The 12,137-nt window shown below is 34.2% G+C and overlaps 1 protein-coding gene across 1 annotated transcript; it reads left to right on the plus strand.

Annotated features, from left to right (window-relative positions):
* Positions 1-1,100: 1,100 nt before the first annotated feature.
* LOC124543204 lies at positions 1,101-8,341 on the plus strand. The gene is made up of 13 exons (XM_047121318.1): positions 1,101-1,165; positions 1,394-1,547; positions 1,791-1,963; positions 2,923-3,036; positions 3,532-3,732; positions 4,142-4,296; positions 4,522-4,666; positions 5,263-5,414; positions 6,003-6,216; positions 6,499-6,714; positions 7,155-7,322; positions 7,467-7,558; positions 8,063-8,341. Exons 1-13 carry the CDS (start codon positions 1,102-1,104, stop codon positions 8,168-8,170), a joined length of 1,956 nt encoding a protein of 651 aa, XP_046977274.1. The 5' UTR covers position 1,101; the 3' UTR covers positions 8,171-8,341.
* The last annotated feature ends 3,796 nt before the right edge of the window (positions 8,342-12,137 follow it).

A 12,137-nucleotide genomic window follows, 5' to 3' on the forward strand; every position in this document is an offset into this window, starting at 1 on the left:
TTTCGTTTTACCATAACGGAATGAAAGCTTCTGTTAAAAATATATAAAATACTATTAAGATTATAACTTAACTGCAAATTTAATTTATTTAATTAATTAAAAACTATCTTCAATGAGTCCTTAATTCAAAAATATTATAAACAAGCTTTGCGAATTTACACTTATATATATTATATTACACACGGATACACTAAAATAATTACTTTGACAATAAAATGTGGTATGTTAGAATAATGATAAATATCGTTTTTATTTACGTTAGATAGTTTGTCAACAATGGGGTACAGTGAACTATAATATTTGAACAAAAATACAATGAATACATGTTTGTCGTATATCGGGACTGAACCCCACGACAAAGGTAGCTCGTCAGCTTATTTACTTTCTTAAAAAGAATTCTGTATTTATGTTCGTTATGCTAATTTAATTAGGTTTTGTCATACAAGGCGCTAAAATCGCTTTTTCCACTAATAGGCGCCCGTTTTACGACAACATAATACGTGAGTCACCCCCGAACGAGGGAGGTTGCGTGTAGAAATGCATTTCTCAGCGTCCAATTTAATTTGAACTACCTGCCCCTTTAATACATTCAATAATTGGATTAAAAGGAAGAAAGGCTTAGCGGTTCATAGATCAGATTAAGCTGGTACCGTATATGTAGATAGGGCTGTGTGTCCGTCCGATTGAACTAATTTATTTTTGTTTGAGTGACTCACTATAAATAATGATTAATCTTATCTATGAAAAGTTTTAGGGTACTTTTTTTTACAAAATAAACCATAGTGAACTTATTAATATAATCTTTATTTAATCGAACGTTTTGATACAATAATAACAATGTAAAATATAGCAGTGCATCTTTTAAATTTCGACCATCTATTTATTTTATAAGAATATAACAAATACTAAGGCAGTATTTGTTAAGTTTTATTAGTTAATTTCTTCGTCAAATGTCATTAAAATTGGTTCAGCGATTTTGCAGTGAAAGAACTTCAAAGTTACTTTCGCATTTGTAATTTAGTATAGATTTAAAAATAAAATGTTATTTACAAATGTTACTTTTTAATTTACGTTTTCATTTTTATATATTTCAGCTTTAAAATGATGTCTTATCCGGTTCTATTCTGCACTTGCTTGGCGACATACGTTCTTGCCTTAGATTCAGGTATACCTATAGTTATAATGCCAATTATTCTCATATTTTCAAGAAATATATAATTTTGTCATATGTTGCATAACGTATTTTTTTTACATATTAAGAAACATTATATATTTAATAAATACATAATGATGTAATAATATATTTATTTGAAAAAAAGTAATATGAAAACCAATATTTTTTCTGTAACGATTTGTTAACATACCTAAATCGCGAATGGCTTTAAATTTGCAGACGTAGTTGTTCTGCGTGCTGTACGAGGAAGAGACGCCCGGTTACCGTGTGGTCAAGGAAAGGTGTTCTTGGATGGCCCGGACTCGTATGTTCTGTGGCTAAAGAACGACAGAGACTTCTTGTACAGATTTCCCAACGAGGACACGGAGCGAAGGCAAGATCATTTTCTTAGTCCTATATTATAGCATGTTAACTAATTATTTAAACATACTAGTCAATGAACTTAAAGTGTTAATTTCATATTTTATTAACTAATCTGTTTTAATTAGTATATTACCTAAAAGCTGGACATTTCATACAGCTGTCGCCATGGCGAGGGTACCTGGATATATATCGATAGCAATCCTCTTTATTAATACCGGTATTTAGAGGTTGTTTAATGTTTATGTTTTTTTAGGGTTGTTAATCAAAATCATTTATTTGGAACGTCATGCGACTCGGGAGTTTGTTACGATGACACCTCTCTCCTCTTGAAGCGCGTGAGTGAGCAAGACAGCGGTATTTACCGATGTAGAGTTCATTATCAAGCCTCACCTTCCCTTGATTATGTGATCGATGTGAGGTTGGTGGGTAAGTAATTAATAATAATTATTATTAGTAAACACTCAAAGCGAATTTTTACCGATAAAATTAAGGATTTTGCGTACGGTTTGTTTTGTATAGACAGAATCACAAAGTATTGGTATGAATATCATTTTTTCTAAAACGTTCGTGCCAATTTTGGCATATATAATTTAAAAAATTTAAATCTGTTCAACAAACTTGCGAATAACAACTATTTTTTAAATATATTGGATTATCCGAGACAAAACTAGTGTCTTTAGATTGCAGAAAGCCCAGTTTAAGTACGTGACGCAAGTTACATATGATACATCAGATTTATCATGGGATCAATGAATGATAAATTGAGATATTTAGCCAAATAATTCAAACGCAATCGAAGTTAAATTTGCTTCGTCAATTATTATTGTCGAATATGCTATGTTACCTATATATATACCTCCAGTTTTTGAAACGTTTAAAGTCAGTTTAACTACTTTAACTGTCATCTGATCGGTCATTGATTGCGTACTGCATCAATGGTTGCCGCTGATTTAATCCGAATGATTTATTTTGACTTCGATTCAATTTACAGATACGGAATGGAATCAAGCAAGAGCTTGTTCTCGTTTCGTAGTCATCATTATAATTATTTTTTTGATTACAACATCTGCTACTTATCCCCCAATTTATTTGACAAGCTCATTTAATGTTAATAACAGAATTAAACACGCTATCTTCACCCTTGTAACGTACACCGCTACTGTACCACATACTGTATACTGTTTTAAAAATATTGGTGACGTAATTTTCTACTTTTTTAAATTGTCATTACATTTAGGTTTTTTTTATACGTTTCTATATAAAAATTATGACTTTTTGGAATTTATAGATTAATGGCATATTAATTTACACAATATAGAGAGAAAAAAAGTGATTGAAATGTTTGTAATAAGTTCTTAGTTATTACAACTATACAATTATTTCAGATTCACCCGGACTTCCACGAATTTTCAATGAAATGGGAGAGGAAATCAAGAGAGGATACGTGGGCCCATTAAGTCTTGGTTCTGAACTTACGCTGATATGTGAAGTGGACGATGGTATGTATAGAACTACTAGTTAGGACTATAATATATTAGATAAAATTGTATGTTTTTGGCAATGGTATTTTATGGAGAAGCCGGTTCGTAATAAGCTCAACAAATCAACAATTTTGTGAAGAGCCGAAATACTCCCTTGACTAGGAAATCTAAACTACAGATTTCGGGTTAAACCCTTCAAAGCAGCTGTGTTCATACATATATATCCTTATAAGGCGTTTCGTTCAGTTGATAGAGTTCTGAGTATTTTCAATGACTAATTACACTGTATATAGACTGATTATTAGTATAGAGTCCGGCGGCATAGCACCCTAACTCCCAACTCCGTGAGTGCCCATACTCTAACATAGCCTAAATTAATCATAGCAACGAGATGTACATATAGACAATTTTATCATCATTTACAAATTTGATGTATTCCTATTTACTAATTAATGTATGGTTATTTTGTATTATAATGCGTACCACGTATTTAAGTATTAATATTAAAATCAGATCAACCGGACACGCTGGTGTACTGGCGCCGTAACGGGGTCACTATTGAGCGCGCTCACACCGCGCGTGCTGGTGTGCTTCGCGCAGAGGTGCGCGTGCGCAATGCGACACGCGATGAACTCGACGCGCACTACGAATGTCTTGCACAAAACGCTGACGTCACAGAACCGCTCATGGCTAGCGTTGTGGTCAAAATGTATCGTAAGTCACCTAAGCAGTCTTATTTTTAATAGATACAAGGCATGATGAGTGATCACCATTTCCTGTAGATTTCGCACTGCAAAATATTTTTATTTCTTAAATTGCTAATACGTCGCCAATCTTCTCAGATGTTTCTCATGTTACTTTGGTAAACATTAGGTGCATACATATATGTCACTGGCGTAACAATACTAAACATATATTTGGTACTAGAATATATAATGCGGTCGCATCCACCCGACACCGGACTTGCACAAAGTTCTAACAACAAGAATAAAAACAATATTTCAATTAACTGTATGCAAGCACTACCATTTTCATAATTAAATAATCACAAATAATACGCATGTTGCTCCAAGAACTGTTTTGTGTAAATATTTATTTTAAAATATATTTTTAATTTACGCAGTGCCTCCTCTTCAAGTAGAAATTCGTCTTAACAACAACTTCGATTTCGAAGCTGGTCAACCACGTGTCGTCGACTGCGTAGTGGTAGGCTGCGTCCCACCACCTGCCATCACGTGGCATCTTGGTGACACTTTGCTCAGACCTACCGTACATAAGGTAAGAAACAATCTCACAAGAAAGAATTTGTAGCATAGTTTAGATTGAGAACTTCATGATGTTTTCCAAAATAATTAAGTAAATAGAAGAATTGTAGTAATTTTGATATATTATTTAGCCTCTACAGCCTTCAAGTTCTTTTGTAGTGGTGTCACATTGATATGTATGGGATTTATTAGCCATACGCTTGTTGATTTGGTATTAAGTATTGAATCCATTTTACAGGAGTTACATGACGGTAACTACACGGTGTCATCGTTGACACTCGCGCCGTCTTTGCGCGACAGCAAACACGATCTCGTATGTCGCGCTCATAACTCTCACCTGCCCACGTCGGTTTTCGAAGATAAAGTCACCTTAAACGTCGGATGTAAGTGTTTTTTTCAATAAAACAATTGTTGCGACAGTTTTAGGTACAGCACGAGAAGGCTATGAACTCTTGACACACACACCCTCCTGCCCTTTTCCCAATTTTATTTGGGGTCGGCGCAGCATGTCTTCTCCTTCCATACTTCTCTGTCAGACGTCATCTCACAAGTAACATTCTTTCTAACCATATCGTCTTTCACACAGTCCATCCATCGTTTTCTTGGTCGTCCTCTACCTCTATATCCATCCACATTCATGCTCAAGGCTTTCCTCACAATATGTCCCTCATTCCTCCGCATTACATGCCCATACCATGATAGCCGCCTTCCTCTCATGTACTCATTCCTTAATTTATATTTCTTTTTTAATGAACCCTTGACATAGGACATATTTAAATATATGTCAATTGGTCAAGCAAAATAAGTATTTTTTTTTTCAACGCATTGCTTGCTTTTATTTTTTCCGTCTAATAATAATATTTACCTTTTTTTGTGAATAATACTCATATTCGTAAGACTTTTTGAAATATTTATATCGGCAATAAGCCAAATTTAATTTATTGTGCACATTAGAGAATATTCTTAAAACATCTTTCAGACCGACCGATTTGTCTCACAAATCGAGAAGAAACTGTGGGTGCAGTTCTTCACGAGACGGAGACGGTGACGTGCGTCGTGGAAGCATCTCCGAAACCCTTGCAGTTCAGTTGGACATTCGCTGATTCAAGAACACTTTACACCAGCGTCAAGGTTAGAACACAAAACACTCGTATGTACGTCGTATCATTAACATTTGACTACATTATCTTATGATATGATTTTATTAAATATTTAATAAAAATATTTGCTTCCATCAAATGTCCAGAAATTTATAACAATCTATGGAACTTGTCAGATAAATAATGGATTCTAAGCTATTTCTTATATAATTTCATCATCATCATCAACAGTCTATAAATTTCCTACTGCTGGGCTGAGGACTCCTCTCCCTTTGAGAAGAAGGTTCGGAGTATATCCACCACTCACTCCACTACGAGTTGGTGGGTCTGGTGTTTCAGAATTTCGTTGGAATTAATCACATGCAGGTTTCTTTACGATGTTTTTCTTCACCGCCGAGCACGAGGTAAATTCCAAACACAAATTAAGCACGTGAGAATTTAGTGATGGTTGCCTGGGTTTATACACCGACTCTAACCATTGGGCCATCTCAGTTCTTATAATGATCATTATTACCCAAATACCATATGTACATATCTGTTAGAGATTAAAGCCCGTACACCGTAGGTACCAAGTGGAAGATGCACATATTCAATATATGTATTTGTTTCACGCACGTAGAATGTGGCGGGACATCACAATCGATATTCCTCCACTTTAACGTGGATGCCTCGAGACAGTGACGTGGGCTTACTGCTGTGTCGAGCGACCAATGCATTTGGGGAACAGAAGCGGCCTTGCTCCTACACCATCACACCTGGAGGTCCGCCGCATGCGCCCGAGTGCGTCGTCCTACGATCCTACCCCAATGCTGTTAGAGTGCAGTGTCAAAAAGGTTAATAAATTTGGCTGATAGCGTATTTTCTATATAAGAATGGACATTCGGCCTTTGTTTATGAAATCAAATAAATATTCTTTGAGCTAAATCATTTTTTTGATACATTCTTAGTATAATAATTCAATGTATGTACATAATAATTGTGTAAAATATCACATCAAATATCACTTCATTAATATCGAATAGCATACGAAAATATGCCTGCAATATAGAATTACGCAACAAAAACTGTTAAGATGAAACAATCACATTTTAAAAATTATTTACTTTTCTATTCAGGTTGGGATGGCGGAAGGTCTCAAATAATCCATCTAGAACTCCTCAACTCAGATGGCACAATTTTTCAGAATGTTTCTAATGGAGCCGGTCATTTTCACTTACCGGATATAGACGATAACAAAAACCTAACAGCATTGGTATACGCCAGCAGTTCCAGGGGTCGAAGTGAGACTAAGACTGTGCATTTACAGACTATTACACCACTGAGCCCTTCAGGTAACATAAATAGTAACATTACATTATTAACAATTACTTTTTTGCTGTATTAAATAGAAAAGCTCAAAGATATCATGAGCATAGTCTAATGAGTACTTTTTATGCTATTGGTTGGCGGACGAGCATAGGGGTCAACTGATGGTAAGTGGTCACCGCTGCCCATAGACAACGGCGTTGTAAGAAACATTAACCATTCCTTTCATCGTCAATGCGCCACCAACCTAGGAACCTAAGATGTTATGACCCTAGTTACACAGGCTTACTCACCCTTCAAACCGGAAAAAACAAAAGTACCAAGTACCTTGTTTGGCCGTAGAATATCTGATGAGTGGGTGGTACCTACCCAGACGGGCTTGCACAAAGCCCTACCACCAAGTAAATGAGTACTATTTGTTTTGTTATAAATTGTATTTCGTGTTAATTCGAAGATTTTTTAACAGCCGTGACAGAAGATGTACCAATGCGATCGTGGACGAGGTGGCTCGAGGTTACGGCGGGTGCGGTCGCCATAGCAGCTGCGGTCGCTGCCACCGCCGTTTGCATTAAACTACTGAAGGCAAAGAGAGACAACTCAGAACTTAACCCGGATTTAGTTCCGCGATCTGATGGTTAGATAATTACCTACTATCATCTGTCTAATAAACTGAGAACTGCCGAACTAGCTTTAGTGATTCACAAGGTGTATAATTTATAAAGGTTATCGATTACATTGACTAGAACTTAAGGTCGATATCTTTGTATGCTTCTCAAAGGTTCTTTTCATCGAGAACCAGATTTCGCGAGGGAAGAACGAGTCCTGGGTACAACTAACATCACTGTTAATCAACTAGCTGCTTGTCAGAATGTAAGTTTAATCGCTTATTATATTCTTTTTAATTGAACTACCTGATAGTAAGCGGATCGCCGATGGACATTAGTAGCATCTACCTTAAGATATTATGTCTTGTGTGTTGTAGTACACTGATTCACTCACCCAGAAACAATACTATACGCATTTTGCACAGCTTGGCAGTAGAATTTCAGATAAATTGGTTGGACATACCCAACCTTTATGATGCTCATAAAACCCTACCAGTACGTGAATTCTGGAAAATGTGTACATCTAAAGGTAACACTTCTGGTTACAGGCTCTGGCTGTCTGGTTTAACAAACATTATTTCATAGAGGGCTTATAAAAATACACCGCAGCGACCTTATGTAAACAATATGATAAGGTCTAGCGAATGACGTTTTATAATTCGAAGGTTTTAAATTCCGAACTTGTGGTAGACTGTGGACTATCAATAATCACGTATAAACACTTTTGTTTTGTATAAAAATGATTGACTTTTGACTTTTTATATTTTAGCAATATTCAGCGTCTCCGGTCCCGTCGTGCCGCGTCCTTGTCGGTTGCGGGACACACTCCCCTCCTCAAGACGCATGTCCTGCCAGCCAACATTCCTACTACGTATAATTACAACATATCTACTGCATCCATTTAAACAAGCAAATGTTATAATTAAAAATGTGATTGATCTAGTCAAACTAGTCATATGTGGAGTTAATATTTAAAAAAAAAATACTTTTAATTTATAATCTTCAATTTAAAAGTATTTAGGGTTTCACCTCAGATTAAAGTTGGATTGGCAATAAAATTAAGAACTATTTACTCAATATGTCTTCTCCTTTGTTGCTTTCCTAACGTACAGACGATTCTGCATCACCATTTACGTAGATAGAAATCACTAGCTTAGAAATTTTATCCAAAAAGTTGACACGCCTGCATCAGTGTTGAGGGAAACATACTTTAACATTTAAAAGGAGATGGAAATACTTTGATAACCAATTGGTAGTCGGCGGGAATTGATTCCATTGTTACTAGATATCAGAAATAGGCATTACTTGAGCTACTTCATATTTTTCAAGCATTAATTGCTTCATCAAATTCAAATATAAGACCAAACCGATGTACTGTACATCTTTAAGGCATCAATATTTATTTTCAACTCCAAACAATCATTAGCGAATCCTTCAGCTAGGCTAGCAATCTCCACATAAAGAACAAATTACACAAGCAACTTTTGCAACCTATAAAACTTGATGAAAAAACATAAAGGATCAGAAAAAGTCAAAAGGCTCATTTTTAAAATCTAAGTTAATTTTTAATGCCATGGAAATTAAAGTAAATTTAATTAAATATAAAAACAAAACATATCTGAAAGCAACATATCAATATTATAAATATCCTGATTTTTAGATTAAAATAAACGGTAGCAACTTAGTTGCCAACCTTATTAGTTCACTTATTGATGGAGGTTTTATTTGTATACGCCATGTTTATTTTTGTACTTCTCCTTAAAATGTCCTTACACAACTCAAAAAGTTTATTGTTTAAATAACAAGAACTGAGATCCTAAGATTCTTGATATAAAATAGAAAATGTAAGTGTAATATCAAAATATAATAATAATTTATTAATTCTCATCCACATAAAAACTTCTTGTTGACAAAATGCTTTGCTTCTATGTAAATATTTTATACTTAACTAGAAATTAAGTAAACTGTATAATATCTGTATACTTAGTGTAGAATATTTTTTTTATACTAATTGTGTTACAACAGTCCTCATGACTTTTTATAACTAATAAAATGTATTACACCCTCATAAATTGATATAAAAATTATTTTGATTTTGATTTAAAAAAAAACTATAAAGGAGACTATCGCGTAGGTTTTGGTATAATAATTATCATCATCTGATTTAGAGGTGAGCCGAGATGGCCCAGTGGTTAGAACGCGTGCATCTTAATCGATGACTGCGGGTATGAACCCAGACAAGCACCACTGAATATTCATGTGCTTAATTTGCGTTTATAATACATCTCGTGTTCGGCAGTGGATGAAAACATCGTGAGGAAACCTGTATGTATCCAATTTAAATAAAAATTCTGTCACATATGTATTCCACCAACCCGCATTGGAACAATGTTGTGGAATATGTTCCTAACCTCCTCTCCTTTTGAGGAGAACTCAAAAGGAGAGGAGGCCTAAGCGCAGCAGTGGGAAATTTACACGCTGTTGCTGTTGTAGTTGTTGATTTAGAGCTGGAATTAATTAAAAAAGAGGTTAATCTCTCATTCAAACGGGTGTTTAATTTAATACAAATGAAAGTGTTTAAATTTCCTATAAATATTTTATACCAGTCTTTCAATTACTTATAAAAATGTATAATTTTTAAAATAAAAAAATATAGTTATATTTTACTAGATCTACAGATTATATGTATGTTAATCCCTGAGAGGTCTGCTCCACTCTTGAGGAAACAGTATTCCCTAAATTTAGCTCTGAATAATACTTGATTGCTATGTAAGACTATTGTCTAAGCCGGAGACTCGGTGACCCGACCAGCGGTGACGTCATCGGAGGCTTGGAGTGGTCAAGAAGTCGAGAGCAGGTTAAGAAAAGACTGATTCTGGTGGTTGGGGCCAAGGATACCGGAGGTGATTTCACGCTTTTTTTTTTAACGGCCTTGAGATCGCTATGTGAGATGACTTCGCACTACAGTACGCACTAGCGAGAAATGTGGTGCTTCCTTTACTTGACATATATAACACGTCTATATGTCCTAACATAATATATTACGTGTCTTTACAGAGCATATAAATTAATTGATCATTGACAGTAATACTACATAGGTATATCTATATCTCTAATATATTAATATATTTCATATCATAGTAAGGTTCTTAGTGGTATGTCGATCCTACCTAACTACTTTTATTGACATTTTACCTTATTCCAAACGCGTTTTATGGCGACTAAAGCTTGTCTCAAGAGATAAAAACTTTATGTTTGGACATATTCGAATTGAATAATCCTTACACAGATATTTTTTTGTCGAGCGACCTTTTTTTGCTATATCTTGTTCACAGTTCACACCTATTATTGTCAACAAATGATTCGAGAATATCTGGTCAATATTATATGACGATGAATCCCAAATTAAAGAAAAAGCTTTTCCGTAACGATATATTCTTTGACATTTTTTAACCTTGTAAAGTTATTATTCGAGTCTGATTCTAAAACAAACTAATTTATCTTTTCTCGTACGCTTAAGTCATTGTTGAATTGTGAGATCCATAAAAACCTACATAAAAAACACAAACCTGACTAAAACACGTTACACAAAAAAAATGAATTAATTATAAAAGAGAATTGACTAATATTCTATTTTGTTCGCAAAGTTCCCAAACATTATATTTGTTATGATGTCATAATATGCGAAGAAGACATAGAAAGGAAATAAATCTCATTAGTTATTTGGTTGAAATTTTTAAAAGACCCAAATAACGAGCTGGTCAGTTATAAACGAATTTTGAAAAATGATGAACAATTATAGTATTCAGTATTCAATTACATTACAATCAAAATCGATTAATTATATCGGACCAATTTATTAATTAAGTACATCAAAAGATAAAATATGTAAGTCATTGTTTGCTAACATATTAGATAATTTGTTGAAACAGTTAACAATCTAATAATATATTTGCCTACATTTATTGATTATAATTATTCATAACATAGGTGCTACTTTTCTCTCGTCGACGTCGCAATACAATATAATATCTGAATCATCGCTAAGCCCCGAAGGCCTGCCAGCCGTCATCCGGCAAAGTCAATAAAGTCCGCCTTTCGAAACTTAACCGCACAGACACAAAATTAAGAAAAACCTTCCAACGTCAAATACAAATACAAATAAATCATTCGTATTTCGAACTTGTAAAACTTTAAATCTCGCCATTATACAGTACATGGATTTAGAGCTCCAAACTCATATATATATATATATTCCTAATTTAACATGAGTCTTATACTTTGGTAATATAGTTGCTTTTGTCTTAAAATTATATCGTTTAAGACTGAAGAATAAAACTGATATCGATGTACCGATTTAAAAATTGTTACCTAACAGAGCGTATCACAGATCATACTCAATGAGAAATACCGTATTACGAAGACGATTGTAAAACAAATTTATGGCAAGTACAAATAAATAATGAACATGACTGATATTCAATTATTAACAAATTAAAACAAAGTTAATTTATTTTGGGAGACGCTCTTTTGCATTTGGTTATGTGATTGGCAATCATTGATGCAAACGAGCAACTGTCAATAATTGTATTGGTATTGAGAATAAATGACAGAATTTTTTTATATATTTTTTGGAATATTTATTCTGCGTCCACACTAAAGCTATTGAAAGAAATGACATATCTACGACTGAAATCATAATATTTATGGATAATGCAACCGTCCTAACCACTTAGCAATATTACTAAAACTAAACTGTTGTGTTTGCAATGTAACTACGGGGCACAAGGAACTAATATCTTAGCAGTTAGCTCCTAAGCAGTTAGCTCCTAGTACAAGGATTT

This window comes from Vanessa cardui, chromosome Z, assembly GCF_905220365.1.
Source record: "Vanessa cardui chromosome Z, ilVanCard2.1, whole genome shotgun sequence".
NCBI lineage: Eukaryota > Metazoa > Arthropoda > Insecta > Lepidoptera > Nymphalidae > Vanessa > Vanessa cardui.